We start from the raw sequence: 21,741 nt of genomic DNA, 5'->3' as shown, positions 1-21,741 counted from the left end.
GAATTCCTTGGTGACCTTAAATTAATAAATATCAGTCTTTTAAAGTGATATCAATATCACAACACACACGCACACACATGCACACACGCCTGACATATTCATAATAGCACTTTCTGTGGCAGGCAAAGAACTGGAAACAAAAGTCAGAGAATGGTTAAACCAACTGTAGTGCATGGATGTCATAGAATATTGCTTTGCCTTAGAAGGAATTATAATGATGTGGGATTCTGAGAAACATGGGGAGAACTGCAAGAACTGATAAAGAATTACAGCAAAGTGGGCTGAGGAAATGCTAGCTCTTGTTAACAGGACAAGAATAGAGTATACTTTGGCAGGAAAGGTTCAACCTGAGGAAGTTAACTATTAGCAATTAGAGGGTCTACTAGGACCTGATGAAGAGAGGCAGACTATTGTCTTAGACTTAAGAGTAAAAAAGACTTCACACTGATGATCTGTGGGACCTTAGGCAAGTCATTTCCCATCCCCAGGGCTTCAATTTCATCCTCTGTAAAACGAAGGGATTTGGACTGGGTGGCCTCTGAGAGGTCCCTTCCTTATGTAGACTGAGGGTCCTACTTTCTTTTTTTTGGTCATAAGGGAAGATTTTGGTCTGGAGGATGAGTGGCAAATCCATTATGCTAGAAAGACAAAGGGCATTGGAGAAAGTCTCTTTTTAAGAGTAGTGAGTAAGGAGGTCAAAGGAGCCAGATGACAAGCTTTAGGAGACTTTGGACTCAGAGCCAGTGGCAGGGAGGCAGAGAGAGCCAGAGCACACTGCCAGCTGGGGAGAAGCAGGGCAGAGCAGTTCTTACCTGTATCTTGGATGGGGATTAAGGTGAGAGAACTGCTTCTCAGGTAACCGAGACAGATCAACCTTGTCAGGAAGCTGCATCCATTGAGACACTCCTCCCACGGTCCCTGGATCTGGTCAGGAGCCCCACTGCATACGTGGAGGAGGAGGAGAGTGAGTTATACACCCCAGGCATGTGCCTTGACTTATTTGAGCATACAAGGGTTCTATATGGAAAACTGCTGGTACCCACATATCCACACAGAGCTATCTACTGATGTGTTTGCTAATACGTTTATGTGGTACAGAGGACACATGGTACATACGTACATCTAGGTATGGACTTCACAATGTGTCTATATAATCATGTATATAAATGAGAGGGGGGAGAGAGACAGAGACAGAGAGGGAGAGGGAGAGAGAGGAGAGAGGAGAAAGAGAAGAGAGGGGAGGGAGAGAGAGAAAAGAGAGAAAGAAGAAAAGGAAGAGGAGGGAGAGAGAGACAGAAAAGGAGAAGGAAAGAGAGGGAGGGAGGGAGGGAGAGAGAGGGAGAGAGAGGGAGAGAGAGAGAGAGAGAGAGAGAGAGAGAGAGAGACAGAGAGAGAGAGAGACAGAGAGAGAGAGAGAGAGGGAGAGAGAGAGAGAGAGAGAGAGAGAGAGAGAGAGAGAGAGAGAGAGAGAGAGAGAGACAGAGAGAGAGAGAGAGAGGGAGAGAGAGAGAGAGAGAGAGAGAGAGAGAGAGTGCTAGACATATCCTAACAACTCTGAAGGCTCACTGCAGCCAGCTGGCTCCCAAGGAGGTTCCAAACTCGCACCCAAAAGCCCCCTCTACTATTTCAGTAAAGAAAAAGTCCCTGAGGAACACAAACAGGACAAGGTAAGGCTCCTGCTCTAAAGCCAAGGGAGATAAGAACACCTTACCTAAAGCCAACAGGCCCCACTGAATTTCCCAAAAGTACAAAGGAGGAACAAATTCGTCCCAAGTTCCCTCTGCCCGCCTGCCCGCCCGCCCCACCCCTGCAGTGACAAGCTGTGCCCACGGTGTCAATTTGCCTGACACTTGGCCAGGCTAAAAATACATTTACAGGAGTCAGCCGAGCAGTATCCCCCCTCCACTCCCCCCACAACTCTCTCTCTCTCTCACACACACACACACACACACACACACACACACACACACACACACACACACACACACAGACTTCATGCCAAGCCCCTTTTTCTTAAAGAAATAGCATTCACACCTCAGACTTTGGCAGAGGACCAAAGGATCGTAGGATCCTAGGTTGAGAAGTAGAAAGGGGTCCTCAGAAGTTCTCTGGTCTAAACCTTTCATTTTACACAGGAGGAAACTGAGACCTGAAACTGAGACCCAAGTATCCCACATGGAAGATTCTACAGTCTGAGGCATAAGGGGGGAACTCAGAAGCTCTTTAACCCAACCACCTCTCATTTTATACAGAAGGAAACTGAGGCAAGGCTCAAACAGGAAGTATGACTTGCCTTCAGGCACCATACAAAGCCCTCCTTGTAGTCCTGGGCCTTCCCAGCATTCTTTCCCTAGGGTCTCTCTACAGAGTCTTTATAAGGCTCAAATGAGGCAAGAAATGGCAAGCACTCCTACAAACAGGGTCTGTTCTGAGGGCCAACGTCCTCATCTCCAAAACCAAGAAGGGCGCACCTCTTTGCCCTGCTTGAATGTGTCAGGAAAAGTGGGATCAAGAGACAGGAAGGGCTTTGAGATCCTGGGGAAATGGAAATAAGAGGCATTCTGAGTCCTCTTTAAAGCATAATCCAACATCTTCGCTTTGAAAATCACCTTCATTTCAAATCTCTTTCCCCCGCAATCCAACAAAACCAACCCATGAGCCAACTGGATCTGACAGAAGATGCAGCATTCTGCAGCCATAATCCTCCACCTCTGCAATGAATGGGGGGGGGGGGGACGGGAGTGTTGGCTTCTTAAAAGACATTGTTGTTGTTCAGGTGTTTCTCAGTCATATCTGACACCTTGTGACCCTACTAGGGGTTTTCTGGGCAAAGATTCTAGAATGGTTTGCCATTTCCTTCTCCAACTCATTTTATAGATGAGGAAACTGAGGCAAACAATAGGGTGAAGTGACTTACCCAGGGTCACATACCCAGAAAGGTCTGAGGCCAGAGCTAAACTCAGTAAAACCAAGCATGGCACTCTATATTTAACTGCAGTGCCACCTAGCTGCCAAAAAGACTATGTTGTAGGGCAAAAAATGGAAGAAGAAATATTTTTGGTAGTGACTTTCATAATAAAAATCACACGTGTGTGTGTGCACACGTGTGTGCACTTGCTCACGCACACTCGTGTGCTCTCAAGGTCCCCTCCCTGAGGCTTCTGGGAACTTCATTTCTAATCAGCTGTTCTATTCTGTCTTTAATTTAGCCACCTCCCTGATTTGTTGTTGAATTCTCTAATCAGTCAAGAGGCATTTAATCCTCAACAGCTTGACAAAGTTCCTATCAGGTTTACAGATATTTACAAACCAGGATGGAATTGAGTTCAATCTATCTGGAACCTCAAATCTATTGTCTAATCATGGTCTCTTTTCTTTGCTGGGCCTAGAGTCAGGAAGAACTGAGTTCAAAAATGAATCCCAGCTGTGTGATCCTAGGCAAGTCACTTCACCTCTAACTGCCTCCATCTCCTCATCTGTAAAATGGGCATCATAATAGCACTTATCAGGGGCAGCTTGGCTTTGTGGCTAGCTAGAAAGACAGACCTGGAAATGAGAGGTCCTGGATTCAAATTGGATCTCAGACTCTGGGCAGCTCATTTAACCCCAATTGCCTACTTCTTACTATTCTTCTGCCTTGGAACCAATACTTAGTATCAATTCCAGGACAGAAGGTAAGGGTTAAAAAATAATAATAATAATAATGAAAATAGCACCTATCTCAAAAAGTTGTTGTGAGGGTCAAAACTGAGATAAGTGTAAAGTGCTTAGCACAGTTCCTGGCACATAGTAGGGTCTATCTAAATGCTTGATCTTCTCTTCCCATGCCAGGCTATCTTCCGCCCAGCTGCTAAAGTGACATTCCTTTCCTGAAGTGTTGAGCTGGCCCACATATACAAATGTGTACCTGCACACACACATTTTCTCCTGAGGGCAGGAATTTTTTTCCTTTTGTTTTTGTATTTCCAGCACTTAGCTCAGAGCCCCCATACAGTAATAAATACTTGCTGCCTGATGTCTCCCTCATTAGAATGTAAGCTATTTAAGGGCAAAAATTATTTCCTCTCTGTGTCCGAGTCCTTGGGGACTAGCACACAGCAGGCCATTAATAAATGTTTGTTGATTTCTATATCTCCTACAGAATGCAAAGTCCTTGGCACCAAGGACTGTTTGGGTTTTGTATCTCTAACTCCTAACACAGTGCCTGAGCACCTAGTAGGTTCTTAAAAAAAAAAAACCCTTACCAATCATTACTAAATATCAGTTCCAAGGCAGAAAAGCTATAAGACCTAGGCCATGGGGGTTAAGTGACTTGCCCAGGGTCACACAGCTGGGAAGTGTTGGAGGCCACATTGGAACCCAGAACCTCCCATCTCTAGGCCTGGCTCTCTATCCACTGAGCCACCCAACTGCCCCTACATAGTAGGCTCTTAGCAAATAATTGTTAATTGACTGACCAGAAAAAAAGGCAATCTGGAAGAATTCTGGAGAGTTGAAGTGCTTAGAGATCATCCAGTCCAGCTCTGTCATTCTGTATCACCCCATGCTTCCTCCTCCTCCCTCCCTCCCATCTGTGGGTGTGGCCTGTCTGACTCACCCTATTGGTCTGGCTGCAGCTGAGTCAGGAACATTTTTCTGGGATGCCTTCCCCTTCCAACAAGCACTGAGCTTTTGGCCAAGGTTAGCTTGAGTCAACCTGAAGGAAAAAGCAGCCAGGGAGAGAGATTTCAGGGTCTGGTCAGATTTACACAGCTCAGGGACAGGTGCCGGCCTCTCTGGTGCCTAAACAGAGGAAAGAACCAAGCTGTCATGGCTATTTTGAGCCTCCAGGCTCCATGACATGTGTGGACCCAAGATGGGAGCAGGGGCGGGGTGGGGGGCTCATGGCCTTCTCTGGTCACACACAAGATGGCTGATGCAACATCGGAAACTGATTCTGGTTGGAAGCTGAAAGGAGTTCCCAATCCTGGCACTCCCACACCAGCCTATTTCTCTAGTCTTCTGGAGCCATTTGTGAAAAAGATTCAAGGACTTGCGTTGACAGAGGCTCTAAGAAAGTGAGATCAAGTTGCAGGGTGGGGCTGATCAGCAGACTCATGGGAAGTCAGGAGGCTGTCTGAGGCCTGTAGGGAGGAATTGCCAGTGATACAAGGCCAGATAATCCATAGGGCAGATTTCTGAACAATTCAGTCCAGCAGAAATATTTTCCTGGGTCTCGGTCTATCTCTCCTGCCCCTGCCCCCCAGTGCTGGGATTGTCTCTTCCCCAACAGCCTCCACAAGGCTCCTGAACAGCAGCAGGCCCCCCCAGGCCAAGCCAGGCCGTAAGGTTTAGACACAGGGATTAGTGAGGGCCTGTGCAACGTGGCCGACTTGACAGGGGAGATGGAGAGAAGGGCTCAGTATTTTCTTTCTTGACATGAGTAATGCCATTTTAGAAGGGCCGCCATTTCTGATAAGTCTTATCTAAGCCCCAGCTTTCACCCTCCTTTATAAACCCAGAGAGATCATGGGCAAAGCCAACCAAAAGACAGTCTGCTCTCTCTCAGAAGCCCAAAGCCAATTCAGGCTGAGAGATGCTTAAAAAGCCCCTGCCCTTCTCCCTAGAACACGATAACTGTCTGAAAGGCAGACATGATGGCCTGACAGTAACCCCGAATGACTGAGTGTTTTCTTTATACAATAAGGACCTATAGGAAACAACAGTCAGAAGCCTGCTGGTTCAATCAACATCCCCCTTCCCCCCAAAGCTAGGTGGCCCCATGGAGAGGGATTGGCCCTGAATTTAGGAAGACCCGAATTCAAGTCCTGCCTAAGAAACTCACTAGCTGTGAGACCCCCAGGCAATTCTCTTCTCCTTGGGCCTCAGTTTCCTCATCTGTAAAATGAAGGGGTTAGACCAAGTAGTCTCTGAGGTTCCTTCCAGTTTCTATTAGAATGGGAATCTATGTTCTGATGAGCTAGAATCAGGCCTCAGTCACTAGCTAGGTGACCCTGAACAAGTCATTTGCACCTCTGTTGGCCTAATGGGGGTTGAGCTCAGCGTTGAGCTGGTCCCTTCCAGATGTAAATCAATGATTCTATGATGTACTTCTTTGACTCAGCTTGAAACTCTGGGCATCACACAAAATAGGAGTTCAAAGTGCTGTACATATTATCTCACTTGATCTTCCTGCAGCAAGGTAAATGATGCCCATTTTACCTCTGAGGAAACTAAGGGAGAGCAAGCTAAGGTGACTTGCTCAGGGTTTTGATTTGAGCTCATCAGAACATAAATTCCCATTCTAATAGGAGTTGGAAAGAATCTCAAGGCCACTTAGTCCAACCCCTTCATTTTTCAGATGAGGAAAATGAGGCCCAAGGAGACGAGACTTGCTTAGAGCCACCTGGCTAGTGAGCATTGAAGGCCAGATTTGAGCTCACTGGAACATAAATTCCCATTCTAATGAGAGCTGGAAGGAACCTTCGAGGCCACTCAGTCCAACCCCTTCATTCCATAGATGAGGAAACTGAGGCCAAGGGGAGAAGAGACTTGCCTGAAGTTGCACGGCTGGTGAGGTCCATTTGAGGCAAGATTTAAACTCAGGTCTTCCTGACTCCAGGCTAAGTGGTCTATCCACTAGGAAACTTAGTGGACTCTAAAAATGCTCACTCCTAAAGTCTTTTACTGATATCTGACCGAAATTAGAAACAATGGATTTTCTTGGAGTCAGGAAGCCCTAGTTTCAAGTTCTGCCTGTAACATATCTCCCAGCTGTGTGGCCCTGGGCTAGTCACTTAACCTTTCTCTAAGTCACAGAGCAGGAGAAGAAACTTCTGCCCTGGGAGCTTCTTCTACACAGGGAATGACAGTTGTGGATTCTCACTCCCCACACCACCACCAAAGAGTTTCTACCCACGAGTGACAACTCCTCTAGGCCTCCATGTGGCGTGGCCTGGCCTACCACCACTGCAGCTTGCTGCTCCTCGGCCCCTCTGCCAAATGAGTCTCTGGATCCCCGGCACACTTCTTAGATTGGGGCTCACCCTTTCTCCGTAGGAGTCCAAGCTCGGGCACCCCATCTCCTAAAACAAGCCTTTCCTTGTTGCTATCAAGCCTTTGAGCTATCAAGCTGTCTATCTTCCCCTTCAGTATTAACTCCTACAAAGAACAGCCCCCCTTGGCCTCTCTTTCCTCCTCACCCACTTCCTTATCAGTCTGGTAATCTGGCTTCTGACCCCAGCATCTCACCACAAGTGTTCTCAAAGAAGTTACCCTCAGGGCGCTCAGGGGCCTGGTCTCAGGCCTGACTCCCTCCCTGATGCTCTGCTGCTACTTCTGGCCTGCGGGGCCTCACCTCTCTCAGCCATGGGCTCCTTGCCTTGTTTCCTTGACACTGTTCCCTTACTGGGTCTCCTCCTGCCCCAATCGCCATGAATTCTCAGCCCCCTTGGCTGGCTCATCCATCACCATGCCCTCCTCCGAGGATGAGAATCAGGCAAGGCCTGACTCTGAGCCATCTTCTCTGTTTTCTTTTCCCTCTCTCTCAAACTGAGCTCATTGGCTTCCCCGGGTTCAATCATGGGGCAGCGTGCGATCATTCCCCCTCATTGTTTCCTGGTCTTATTTGGAGGTATTTTCTTTTTGCTTTCTTTTTGTTTCTTTATTTTTTTAAACCCGTCTTGGAGTCAATACTGTATATTGGCTCCAAGGCAGAAGAGTGGTAAGGGCTAGGCAATGGGGGTCAAGTGACTGGCCCAGGGTCACACAGCTGGGAAGTGGCTGAGGCCAGATTTGAACCTAGGACCTCCCATCTCTAGGCCTGACTCTCAATCCACTGAGCTACCCAGCTGCCCCCTTTGGAGGTATTTTCTACAGAATCTTCCCACCTAACCCTAACCTAACAACATGCCTTTCTGTTGCCCTTTGAGTTGCACACCATTCCAAGGCTTTGGAGGTTGCCGAATCATTTGATTAACAGCCCCAGACCATCATAGGAGGGACAGAAGCATAAAGGGGGGGGGGGCTGGTGATGGAGCATGTTGGCATCATCTAAAGTTTCCAACACGTGATCCCATCCAATCTCCTCCTTCGGATGAGTTCTGGGCTCCGCCTGTCCAAGAGATGCCAATGATGGCCTAGTCATGAGTAACTCATCGTGTGGCATACAGCCAACGGTGGAGTCTGGCACTGGGTTCCTTTTCCTTCTGCATCAATACATCAATCTCTTTGGAGTGACCATGGACCTCATCAAGGGGGTCTTCTGGCCTAGAGCCATGTGGGGCTTAATGCAATCAACATAACATCATGTGGAAATGGGAGCAGCTGGCGAACCCCAACCACTTGGACTCTGTACAAAACAGTGAGGAATCCTAGAGGATTCTGAGCACATGCAGGGCGACTATCCTTAAGGCCTATTAAGCCAACTGCTTTTGGTACCAATTAGCAATAACACTGCACGTAATCAGAGGGTCCCAGAATCCTAGCTCAACAGCCAGAAGGGACCTCAGAAGCCATTTAGCCCAGTCTCTTCATTTGACAGAATAGGCAAGAGAGCCAGGAAGTAACTTCCTAAAGGGCACCCTCAGAGAGGCCACCAAGTCTAACCCCCTTATTATCCAAAGGAGGAAACTGAGGCCTAGTGCTTTTTCCAAGGGAACACGTAGGCTCACAGAACAAGAACCTTGATGCTTCTAACCTGAGTAACCCTGAGTAAGTCACTTTCCTTTCCGGGACCAAACTCAGTTTCCCTCTCTATAAAGTGAGGAGGTTGGACTAGCTGGCCTCTGAGCGCCAGACCCAGGATGTGCTCCCAGCAGCTTCTAGGGTTTCTACTCCAAATGATCATGTATGTACTTACATGAACACATGCTATGTTCATGACACAAGCACCCCAAAGACAGGGCCCATTTATTTGATTCTGGTGTCTGTCTCTCTAGTTTTGGGCATGTGGGAGGTGAGGAGCAAATGTCCATGGATTGATTTTAGAAGCCTAACCCGACTGCCTTCAACAGAAATGGAGAACCTGCTTCCCAGACCCATGAGCGAGCCTTAACTAACTATGGCACACATCATGACTGAAGACTCCTTGCCAGCCCACTTTCTGAGCTTAGAGGGAAATCTTTAGAACCGTCATGTATGCCTTTATTACCCCCGGCCCAAGGAGCTCTGCTCTCCCCCTCTCCGCCTTACTCAAGCAGCCACTGTCCCCAGAAACAGAGACTAGAGAAGAAAGAGGAGAAAAAGCATTGCAGCAAAACCAGTGCATTCACCAAGATGGCCAGTGGGAGGAATTCCAGAAACACTTAGGAATTAATCGCTTACTATGTGGAAAGGCCTGTGCTTGGCTCAATCTCGTCTGACGCCACAGGAAATGTTGTCCCACCTCAGAATTTTCCCCGTAAATAGGCTACTCCCTAGGGAAAGAGGAGAAGCTTGTCAAAGTCATGCCAGCTCTTGAAGGGCCTCTTCAGAAACGTGGCCTGGCTGCTTCAGCCCTCTAGTGGCCCGACGGCAGTGGGCATCCCTTTAACAAGGAGCTCACTGTTCTTTCCATGCCCCATAAGCAGCCACCTGACTGGGCCCTGTTTGAGGTGAGGGCTGGAGCCCACAGCCCTGACCACCACCTGGCACACATGCAGGCGCCTGGTTCAAAGGGGATCTGGCAAGAGGCTGGAGATGGCGGCCTCTAACCTATCTCCTCCCCTGGAAAGGGGCACTTGAAGCATATATGTGTTTCTTTATGAAAACAAAAGGAAGTGAAGGAGAATGGCATTAACTACACTAGCCAAGCGTGGATCCAAAAGGACAGGAGCAAATGCATGGCTTCGCAAAAGGTGGGGGGCTGCGGGTGTGGAACATGGCATAACACTGTCAGACTGGGTTGGTATATGGGCTAAGTTTTATAGAATTGCCTTTCCTCGCGTCTTTTCTCATGCTTTTGTTATAAGGGACGTCTTACGGGGGGGGGGGAGGCTTTTGACCACAAAGGTGCTATCAAAAGGTAAATTAAAATTGAAAATGAAATAAGAAATAAAAACGAAAAGTGATAGAATGGTCTTCTTCAGGAAGGGAAGCACATTTAACGTTCAGGAAACAACTTCCACAAAGGGCAAATCTCCTTGTTGGGAGGGGAAATCCCGGCAATCTGTAGAAAATTTCGCCACTGGTTTTCAATACTTCTGATTGCCCCCGTGGTAGCAAAGGAAGGCCCAGACGATTCCTCCTTTCTCCCCTCAGTCCATCAGCTAGCCTTGCTCTTACCTCTTACTCTCACCCTATGGCAGGGAACACTTGGGATACCAACTGGCAAAGATGTTCCAGAAAAGGGATGGGATGCTGAGGTTCAAAGAGGAAATGATGCCAAGGACTTTGCCAAAGAGAACAACAAAGAAATTATTTATGTTGTTAGAGACCTAGAGCTGACAGGGCCCTAGGAAGGGCAGACACTTGCCCAAGGTCACACACAGGATCCTAGTTCTAGAGCTTGAAAGAATCTCAGAAGCCATTTAGTTCAACCTCCTCATTTTATCAAAAAGAAGAGAGACCCAGGAGGGGAAGTGACATAGAAGCAACCAGTGCGGACCTGAACTGGGTCCTCTGACTCCAAACCGAATACTTTTTCCCACTGCCTCTCAATACACTCTTATTACATATGGCAGGGGGCAGCGGGGTAGGGGTGGACAGGCTGCCTTTCTTTTCTTCCCAGGGACTTTGTAGTCAATCATGCTTCCAGCCAAGATGACTGCCTGAACAGAGGCAGACTGCTCAGCTCCTATATGCCGGCTACACAAAAATCTGAGGTTCACACAAGACTAAAAAATGATCAAGAAATCCAATCAGAAACTACAGTAAGTGACTTCTACTCTAGAACTCAAGCAGTCAATGGACATTAAGCTCCTATGTACCAGGCACTGGGCTAAGTGCTGTGGATACCAAGAAAGGCAAAAGACAGGCCCTGCCCTCAAGGAGTTCCCAATCTAATGGGGGAGACAACCTAGAAAGAATATGTACAAACAAACTAGAGACAGAATTGACTGAAGATCATCAACAGAGGGAAGGCATTGGAATTAAGAGGGGATAGAAATGACTTCTTGTAGAAGGGAAGATTTTGGCTGGGGCTTGGAAGAGGCAAGGGAAGCCAGGAGGCAGGAATGAGGAAGGAAGAGATTCTAGGCATGGGGACAGCCAGAGAAAACATCCAGATATCACGTGGAAGAAAGAGCCAGGAGGCCAATGTCAATGGACAGAAGAGTCAGGTGGAAGGAGACTGGAGAGGCAGGAAAGGGCTGGGTCAGGAAGGGCTTTGAATGCCAAACAGAGCGTTTTATATTGGATCCTGGAGGCAACAGGGAGCCACGGAGGTATAAGGGAATCCATGCTGGGGGTCTGGAAAGTTGACATGGCCAGATCTACACTTAAGATCATGCTAATGGCTGAGTGGAGAATGGACTCAAGCAGAGACATTTAAGGCAGACTGACCAATCAGCAAGCCACTGTAATAGTTCAGGAGTGAGGTGGTGAGGGTCTACACCAGAGTGGTGGCAGTGTTAGAGGAGAGAGGGGGATCCATTCAAGAGATGTTATGAAGATATAATTGACAGGATTTGGCAACAGACTAGATATGGGGGTGAGAGAGAGTAAGGGGTTGAGAACGACACCTCGGCTATGGGAAATGGAAGAGTAATAGGGAAGTTTGGAAGGGGGGAGGGTTTAGAGGGAAAGATATCAACTTCAGTTTGGGGCATGCTGAGTTTAAGATATCTGCCAGACATTTGGGTTGTGAAGTGGTTGGAGATGCAAGATTGGAGGCCAGAGAGAGGTTAGGGCTAGCCAAGTCCATCTGAGAAGAATAGGCATAGAGATAATTGAATTCATGGGAGCTGATGAGAGGACCATGAGAAGTAACAGAGAGAGAGAAGAGGTTCCTAGATAGAGCCCTGTGGGACAACCAGTTAGTGGGCATGATTGGAGGAAGATCCAGCAAGGGAGACAGAGGAGGGACAGTCGGAGGTGAACCGGGAGAGAGCAGGGTCATGAAAAATCAAAGAGAAGAGAGCATCCAGGAGAAGATGGTGATGGATGGCGTCAAAAACCAATAGCGATGCCCAAAACGATGAGTTAAGAAGACACAGGTACACAAAACGCAAGTGAGAAGCTCCAAGATGACCGAAAGGGGGGCTACCAGAGGAAGCAGTAGAGGCCTGGCAAACAAGCCTCCAGCTTCCCAGCATGACCAGCAATGGGCAGGAGATATGTGGGGCCTGCATGGCTCTGCCTGGAAGCAGCAAGAGCAGATGGCTTCCACAAGAAAACTCCAGGGAGGTTTTAAAAAAAGCCCAGTGTGAGGCCTTGGGAAATCCCAGGGATTGGCAGTGACCAGTGAGTCATAGCACCCTAAGGCCAGGAGTTCTGAGGTCCCCAGCATCTTGTCCTCAGGTGCCACGAAGGGCCCCCAAGAGTCAATGCTCTGAAGCTCAATAATCCAGGATGGCCAGCCTTGGAAGGTGGAGGTCAGTGTAGAAAACCTGGGGACCCAGAGCAACAGCAAGCAGGCTTAGGTGCCCTGTTTGAAAGCAAAGCCTGGTATATGAACATAACGGATTAACACTGCTCCATTAGAAATTATGAAAGACACTCTCTGGGAAAGCATCTGGAGAGTGTGACCTTGCAGAGAAGTGGACAGAACAACTTATCTGAACCCAGTGATATAGTAACAGACAGCTTTGAAAGGCCTACAAACTCTGATGCACCCAGCCATCAGCCACGTCTCCTGAGAACATTTCAACAGCCTCCTGACATAGACTTGATGGACACGAGGTGCCACGGTATATTTCTGGACCTAGCCAATGGGTGGATTTGTTTTGTTAGGCTATGTTTATTGGCTAAAGGGTGTCCCCCCCCCCCTTCTTTCTCTCTCAATTTTTAATGGGTGTGGAGAAGCGGGAAGAGTTAGCAGTAATGATGTTGAGCAAAAAGCAGTCACTGAAATGTTGGGGAAAATGCCTCTCAAGTCTCCATAGCTGTATCTTTGCCTAGGTCTCACCCACTGAAGGCAGGGGGCCTCAAAGACTCTGGCCTGGGTCCTCTTCTCCCTTTAAACCATCTCCTTTAGTGATGTCATAAGCTCCCAAGAGTTCACTAGTTATTTTTAGGTAACTCTAGCCAGTCCTAACCTCTCTGCTGAACTCCAATCTTGCATTGCTAATTACCTTTTGGGCACTTCAAAATGGCGGTCGTATTGGCATCTTAAACTCAATGTGTCTAAAACAGCGCCCATCATCTTCCCACCCTCCCCTCTTCTGACTTTCCCTATCACTATCTGAAGCAACCCTACCCTCCCAGTGACTCCAGCCTCACCACCTCACTCTCTCACCCCCCATATCCAATCTGTGGCCATGTGTTGTCTTTTCTAACTTCCCAGCACCTCTTGAATACGTCCCCTCTGCTCCCTGGTCCTGCCACCACAGTGGTAAAGACCCTCATGCCTAAACTACTACAATGCCCTTCAGATTGCTGTCCCTGTCTCAAATCTCTTCCATACCACCCCATTCCAATTCTTCCTCTACTTAACTGCCAAAGTGAGATCCCTAAGGGGCAAATCTGGCCATGTTGCCCTTCCTACTGTATATACTCCCTATTACCTACAGGATCAAATAGAAAGTCTCCTCTTGGTCATTTCAATCTCTTCCCACCCTGTCTCCCTCCTATCCTTCCAGCATTCTCCCACCTTACTCCCTCCCATATACTCTGATCCAGTGAGACTAGCCTCCTGGCTCTTCTAGAACAAGTGGCTCTGGGCAAATTGTCTTGCACTCCTTCCTTGCCTTGGCCGACCTTGAAAGCTCAGCCCAAATCCCAATATGTGCAGGAGGCCTTTCTTGGCCCTGCCACCCACCTCCCATTTGCACTGTGTCTATCTAGTTGTGCTGTAATGAGTGAGCCATTTGCAAGCTGTTTCCCCCATGAGGATGGGAGCTCCCCAAGGGTCGTGGTATCCTCAGCATGGGAGCCAGCACAGAGTTAGTGCCGTGAGATCCTGGTGACTGACAGAGAGGACAGAAGGAAGTTCAGAAGGAAGCAAAGACAAGCAGGACAGTTTTGAAAGTGTTGTGTGGAATTTATTGCATCCTTTGTTTGGAAAAAGCAAGCGAGAAGAAATGGAGATCGCAGTTTCACAGGGCGGCCTCTGTCGCTGTTCTGCCCGGCATATAGAAATGCTCCTTTTTGGTGTTTAGGTTCAGAATTTAAAGTGGTTTTAAAAAGCGGCCAACAGCAGGCGTGCAGGGTACTTAGCAAGGGGTGCCCTTGGCATGACAAGCTAACATCAGCTGGAGGTGGGGAAAAGTCTTCCTAGATTCTGCGAGCTCCAGAGACATGGCCTTTAGGCAGCCTCGTGGTAGGCCCAGCTTTTCCGCTTGGGAGGCGGGTGGTCCAGGAATATCTGCCCATTGCATCTAGCACAGCAGAGGATCTGAGAGGAGCAGGGCAGGGCCTGGACTTGTTTGTTGTGAGAAACAGGGTAGCTGAAGCCTCCTGATTGAGGGGGAGGGAGGAGAGGGAGGAGGAAGAGGAGGAGGAGGAGGGCAAGGAAGGAAATGGGGGAAGAAGTAGGAAATGGGGAAGAAGAGAAGAAGGGTGAATGGGGAAGGGGGAAAATGAGGGAAGAAGGGAGGGATGGAAAGAAGGAGGAGAGGGAAGGAGAAGGGAGGAGGAAAAAAGGGGAAAGAGAGGAAAAAGAGAAGGGGAAGGAGGGAAGAAGGAGGAAGGAAAAGGGGAAGAGGGAGATGAGGAGAGAAAAAGGGGAAGACGAGAAAGAGAGGGGGAAAGGAGAAGAGGGAGGAAGAGAAGGATGGAAAGAAGGGGGAAAGAGAAGGAGGGAAGAAGGAGGAGGAAGGAAGAGGGGAAAGGGGAGAAAGGGAGGGGGAAAAGAGAGGGGGAAGGAGGGAAGAAGAAAGGAGAATGGGAGGAGGAAAGAGGGGGGAAGAGAAAGGGAGGAAGAAGAAAGGAAAGAGTAAGAAGGGAAGAAAGAAGGGACAAAGGGGGGAAAGGAAGGATAAGAGGGGGAAAGAGATAATTTTTATTTAAAAGTTATAGTGAGCATTTTGATTTTTATTTTCAAATTCAAAGTTACGAGGAGAATACACACAATATGTATGACAACACAAATGAAAGAAGAAATAAATCTATGGCTAATCGTGGTGCTGCCCCCCACCCCTCTCCCCCCATAGAATGTAGAGAAGCTCCTTCTGGGTTAAGGACTGATTCACTTTTGTCCCCTGCATCCCTGGCCCTACTGTAGTGTCTGGCACAGAGTTGATCTTTGCCAAATGAGTGACTGAACAAGCTTGGCCCTTGAGAAGAGACAAGGTCATGCAGAGCGGGGATCTATGGGTGTGGAACACGGCATACACCATCAGACAGAAGCTGGTGTTTGGTCCCACTGCCCTTTTTTTCTGGTGCTTCATTATTCTTTGTCATTAGGGATGTCTTGCTGAGACAGGGAAAGGGGAGGCCCATGTTCCCAAATAAAGGCATCAAGCTCCCAGAAGTCTCTTGGGAACTGAGGACGCCATGAGGACATTCCTGTTGGCACCATTCTAGTCTTTGGAGTGCGTCTGAGTGCCTATGCCCGATTCCAACCTCGGGGCCAGGGGGTCAGTGCTAAGGTGGTTGCTCATCTTTCTATAGGCCTGTCCTGGGGTGGGGAGAGCCTCAGAGAACATTTTCTTGTCCTGGCTAAAGAACAGGCCTCCCCCCACCTCGGGGCTCACTAGTATAGAATGTGCTAAAAAAGCAATACATTTTTGGAGTGAGGCCTCTGAGATTTGGCTTGAATTTGGCTTTGGGGGCACTGAGATTACACATGTGCTGGGGGAACACTGAGGACAGGTGACTCCACACGGGCCTTGACCCCACGTGATAAGGGACATGAGCCACTGTCACCTCACTTGGATTCAGATCAATAGTAATAATAGTAACAAGTTTATGAAGCATTTTAAAGCTTGCAAAGCATTTTAATAATATTATCTCATTTACTTCTCCCAAAAGGTAAGGGAAGTACTATTATCCTCCTCACTTTACAGATGAGGAAACAGAGGCTGAGAGGCAAAACACCTTGCCTAGGGCCACCCCACTAGGAAGTACCTGAGGCCACATCTGGTTGCCTCAGATCACCCAGAGCACAGGTCCAGCACTGACCATTAGTGACCCTGGCAGCAAGGAGCTCTAAATAGTTTACTGGTGGGGAAGTTAGATGGCCAGGTTGGGAAATAGATCTTGGGATTCAAATCTGGCCCCAGACACTCTAGCTGTGTGACCCTGAGCAAGTCACTTAATCTCCATTGCCTAGCCATACCACTCTAGGGGGTAGCTAGGTCACTCAGTGGATAGAGTCAGGCCTAAACAAGGGAGGTCCTGGGTTCAAATGTGATCTCAGACACTTCCTAGCTATGTGACCCTGGGCAAGTCACTTAACCTCCCACTGCCTAGCCCTCACTGCTATTCTGCCTAAGAACCAATACACAAGACAGATTCTAAGACAGGAAGTAAGGATTTTAAAAAAATAATCTATTAGTGATTGAGTTTCAGTGTTTCTAAGTATAAGGATAATTCTGATATAGCTCTGGAGTCAGAAGGCCTAGGTTCAAATCCCATCTCTAACTGTGAGACCATAGACAAGTCCCTTCCCTTCCCTAGGTCTCAGTCTGTAAAGCAAGAAGATTGGGCTAGATGGCCTCTGAGGGTCCTTTCAAATCTAGATAGAGGGTCCTATGAATCATCTTGGACCAGTCCTTTCCTCTCCATGGGCCTCAGTTTCCTCCTTTGAAAAATGAGGGGGTGGGCCATTAAGGGCCCTTCCAGCTCAATCTATGATGCTTAATAAAAGCAACACGGATAGGACACAGATTTCTTCTGTCATCTCCAAAAATGCCTCGGTTTTGGGGAATCATTTCATTTTTGTACCTCGGTTTCTCAGTCATTGTTTTTAAAGTAAGCATAGTACCTCCCCTTTAGCTATTCTAGAGGGAAGCCAGAAAGAATAGTTTGATATTGAGAAAGCACTCTGAAAATCTTGGAATACTTCTTTGTCAGAGAGGCTGGAACAGTCTTCTCCTGACTGAGGCCAAGCCTTCCCCTCATCTGTACCCTTGACCCAGTTTTTTTGTGCTTATCTCATCCCTCAACTAGATAGAATCTCTGAGGGCTCTCTGGGCCTCAGTTTTTCTTCCTCTGTAAAACAGGAGTTTTCCATCTGGGATGCCAGGAGCCTCTGAGGCTGGCTCCTCGGTTCCCCTCTCGTCTAACCGGCAAGAACCAAACTGCAAATTTCAGCATAGCCTCTGGGGTACAGAGGGACTAGGCTCCAATCACAGCTCTACAGCACTTTGGATGAGTCATTTCATTTCTCTGGGCCTGTTGCCTCCTTTGTGGAATGGAGCCTTAGATGGCCTTTCCAGCTCTAGAGCTGGGATGCTCTAACCTGGGAGGCCTGTGTATGTGGGTGTGTATCCACCCACATATGCACAGATCAGCTTCCACCTATAGAATGGGAGCTCCCTGAGGGAAAAACTGTTTTGCTTTTGTCTCAGCACAGGTGGTTTATCTCTCAGAAAGAGAATGCTTTATCCCTATCCCGCAGGGACTCACAAAGTGCCTTTTGGATCCAGATGAGTGTTGCTGGGGTCAAATGGGACCTTTGGAAATGAATACCAAGCCCAGCCAAAGGGTGGAAAGTTAAAGCTCCCACTAGGACCCTTAAATATGCAAAATATATGACATAGAAAAGAGACGTCTGGTTACCTGAGCATTCGGTCCAGGGCCAGGTCCCAAGGAGTCATTCCACCACCATTATGAGGAAAGGTCCAAGTTCATTCTCAACCTTCTTGACTTCTAGGTAGAGCGTGTGGGCCGATCCCTTGGCACCTGTGGCATTGTCTGCAAAAGAAGGAAAACTCTGAGACGAGATGCCAGTCTCAGCTGTCCCTTTAAGCACTTGTTCAGATTGCTTCCTGGCATTGACACAAATCACTGGGAGCCCGAGGGATACAGGGGTTCCTGAGGAAAGAGATATCTGAACCAGTGTTTAGCAGTATCTAGCACACAGTAGGCACTTAATAAATGTTTATTTTTAAAACCCTTACCTTCTGTCTTAGATTGACACTAAGAAATAAAATATCTTTGAATAAAAAAAATTGACACTAAATATCGATTCCAAGGCAGAAAAGGGGTAAGGGCTAGCTAGGTATTTGGGGCTAAGTAACTTGCACGGGGTCACACAGCTAGAATGTCTCTGAGGCCCCTCCATCTTCAAGCCTGGCATTCTATCCACTGAGCAACCTAGCTGCCCCAATGTTTCTTGACAGGCTATTTATTCCCCTCAGCTGTTCAGAATTTGTTCCTTCTTCCAAGACAAGGGATTCCCAACCCAAGGTATGTGTACTTCCTGGGGGGGGGGGGGGGGCGGCAGAGGGAATAACTGGTAATAACTATATTATCCCATGGAGAGCAATCAATCTCTTATTGCAAACACATGGGAAACTAGATGCTCTTTCCTTTAGTATGAATAGAAGGTATGAAGAGGTTTACAAAGGGGCACAAAGATCAAAGAAGGTCCTAAGAGCAAGGAATCAAGTCCAGCTCTTATCTCGAGGCTCCCATCTGTTTGTCCTTGATTTCCTCTATTTCTCTCTTCGCTCTGACTTTGCTTAGTCCTTTACTTCAGTCTTCTCACTTGCTCTTTGCATAGATTTCTTTTCTGACACTCACTACTTGACATCAACTCAACCAAGACAGGCTCTCCATTGTGGGTCTCTTCACCCTCTTCATCATCTTGTGTTTTGCCAGCCCTCCATTATTCTTTGCCTTAACTAGGTGGTGGTTATCATTCACCATCCCATGTAGAGCTGAGAAATGAACTGCTTGAAGGACAGACGTGGAGAGGGACAAGGGGTGGTGGTGGCAGCCCATGGAACCTAAGGAGACTTGCTGGATTGGCAACTATGAAACCCAGTTCTGCGTTTCCTTTTGTCTAGTCAGTCACCAGGTCTGTTCCTGAAAAATGTATACTGGGGGTGGAGGTGGGAATTTTCCAATAGTCTGAATCTCTGGTTTTTTCTCCCCTGCTTATGCCTGACTCAACCATTTCACTGGTGCACCTTCAGGAAAAGGATGCCAGGGAGAAAAGATGAAACAATTTTTGCTCTAAGTGGTTCCATGTTGTCTACTTTACCTTGGACATATATTGTTTTCAACCTGAAAATGATCATTTCTTCAGCTTAAATAAAATCTATATGAATATCATCATCTCTATTAGGAGGTGGGACAGAAGGAGGTTTGAGATTCATTCCTTTTAAGTCAAAGCCAGTTAATTGCCTCTCCTGACCCTAAGAAAGACAGCAACCCTGCTTAGAGAGAGGGAGCATATCTCTTTTTAGGTCTGGTCCTTTTATTAGTCGGAGAAGTGAGGTCATCTATTCCAAAAACAAGGAGGGGGCGTCCAGGAGTGCCATACAACTTCCAGGGCAGGTTGCCACAAGAAGAACTCTCAGACCACTGGACCCCACTAAGGTATGAAAATACATTCCAAATGGACACACACAATTTGGGGACCCTTTACCTGCACCAATCAGATTGTAGGTTGCTTGAGAAAAGGAACATTTAGACCTCTATGTATCTTCGGGGCCTGCTATTATACTATATAGCATGCCTATGTTGCTACATTGCAAAGTTATGTAGGAGGAGCAGATGGCTCAGTGGATTGAGATCCAGGCCACAGACACTTCCTAGCTAGGTGACCCTGAACAAGTTTTCTCTTAATGCCCACTGCCTAGTATTTATCATTCTTCTGCCTCGGAACCAATACATAGTATGGATTCTAAGATGGAAGAGTTTTTGCAAGAGAGAGAAGGAGGGAGGGAAAAAGGAAGAAAGGGAGGGAGGGAGGAAGGCAGGAAGGAAGGTAGGTTATATAGAGGTAAAGCATAGGTCTGACCTGTTACTCCCCTGCTTAATAAACTCTGGTGGCTCTCTATTATCTCCAGGATCAACGATAGATCCTCTGCTTGTAAAAGTCCTTTACTACCTGATTCTGGTCTACCTTTCTACCGTTATACTTTACTAGAGCAATTATCAACTTTTTTCATTCTTTGAATCAATTTGAACAATGAAACAATGTGTTGTGGATCCCTGGGGTGGAGTGTCTGTATAGATACAAAATATATTTATTTGTAACATAGTCAGGCAATTATTTACTGTTTAAGGGACCATTAAAGAATATTTAGCCCTTGGATCATCATTTTGAGCCCCAAGGGGTTTGTGAACTACTATATTACTCCCTTCATATACACTACAGCTTGTCCAAGATGGTGTCTTAAATGCCATTTAATCTCCTATTTTTGGTATGCCATTGCTCAGGCTGTTTCCTTTGACTGGAGAGCATTCTCTCCTTATTTCCGCCTCTGAGACTCCATCCCTAGCTCCCTTTAATTCCCAGCTCCAGGGCCACCTTCTAGATCAGTGCTTCTCAAACTTTTTGGATTCAGGACCCTTTTACAAAGCTCTTTAAAATGACCAAGGATCCCCCCAAAGAGCTTTTGTTTGCGTGGGTTATGACCACCAATGTTTACCATATTAGAAATGTAAATGTCTTAATAGAATTATGAAAACAGTTTTGACATCTAGGGGATCCACTAGGTTCCCTCTACCACATCTTGAGAACTGCCGTTCTAGAAGCCCTTCCTGATGTCCCCAGGGCTTTCTGCCTCTCTTCTGCCCCCCCCATCACCTTGTCTTTATTTGACATGTTGCATGTGTTAATCTTGTTTTTGACATGAAGATTATCATTTGTATATAAATATATGTGTATATATCAAGGCGCATACCCACATTCTTATACACATGTGCATATGCTTATTGCACATATATCTCTGTGTGTATATATGCAGACATATATGCACCATGTCTGTACACGTGTGGGCAATGTACGTGCATGTAAGCGCACTGCATGTGTAGATACATGTGTGCAGTACACATGAAGATATGTATGTGTAGACAGCTGTACTCACATACCCATATGCATATACTGTAGGTGCATATACATTTGTATGTACACATATGTGCACATACACATATGTGTTAGCATGAAAACACACTGAAGACATACTATGTGTACGCCTGTACAACAGATGGAGGCATACACACATTTAGGTATATACATGCATGCACACACATATAAAACACCCTACCTTCTACAGGAAGCCTTTGCAGATCCCCTTAATTCTAGAGCCTTCCCATGTTGACTAGCTCTCCTGGCTCCTGCCAATAGCTTGTTTGGGCAGAGTTGTTTGTTTGCTGATGGTGGGCCCCACTGGGCGGGGGCTAGTAGTTCCTGGAAGGCAGGGCCCACTTCATTTGGCCTTTCTACCCCCAGCCCTGGGCACAGGGCCTGACACACAGTAGGTGCTTCATCAGTGAGGTCTGCCTATGCTGAGGAACTTCTTGATGGCAGGCCGGGCTGTTCTAGTTCCCTCTCTGGACTTCTCCCCTAAGCCTGGCCCTGGGTGGGTGCTTACTAATGGATTCTGAACTGAATGACTGGCAGGCCTGCCTTTAGTGGGAGCTCACTCGCTGTTGGTTGATTGACTTAAAGGGAAGATTCTCAGGGAGGGCCTGCGGGGGGCCTCTGCCCAGCCGCGCTTGCGCTGGGCTCCCCTGTCCCGGGCCTCCCTGGGCTGCAGCAGTCTCGTTCCCCCACCCCAGCCC

At 47.5% G+C, this 21,741-nt stretch overlaps 1 protein-coding gene across 7 annotated transcripts in view; it reads right to left on the bottom strand.

The window, feature by feature from the left end:
- The window catches only part of MORC4 (MORC family CW-type zinc finger 4), a 43,917-nt gene that overhangs the window by 21,175 nt on the left and 1,001 nt on the right, over positions 1-21,741 (bottom strand). For 3 of the 7 annotated variants that reach the window (XM_056808986.1, XM_056808987.1, XM_007507018.3), the window contains exons 2-4: positions 17,782-17,916; positions 4,598-4,696; positions 813-940 (exon numbers count right to left, since the gene is read on the bottom strand). Coding sequence is in view for 4 of the 7 variants with exons in the window: in XM_007507018.3 (XP_007507080.1) it covers positions 813-892 (80 nt within the window). In the remaining 3 variants the exon portion in view is untranslated. Of the gene's footprint in view, positions 1-812; positions 941-1,711; positions 1,731-4,457; positions 4,561-4,597; positions 4,697-17,781; positions 17,917-21,224; positions 21,368-21,741 lie in introns of those variants that run through there. The other 4 variants (XM_056808988.1, XM_007507020.3, XM_007507021.3 and 1 more) reach the window with 4 other exon arrangements.

The sequence above is a fragment of the Monodelphis domestica genome, chromosome X (genome assembly GCF_027887165.1).
Source record: "Monodelphis domestica isolate mMonDom1 chromosome X, mMonDom1.pri, whole genome shotgun sequence".
Taxonomy (NCBI): Eukaryota; Metazoa; Chordata; class Mammalia; order Didelphimorphia; family Didelphidae; genus Monodelphis; species Monodelphis domestica.
Note: the sequence above shows the minus strand (reverse complement) of the source record. Positions and strands in the feature narration are given on the sequence as shown.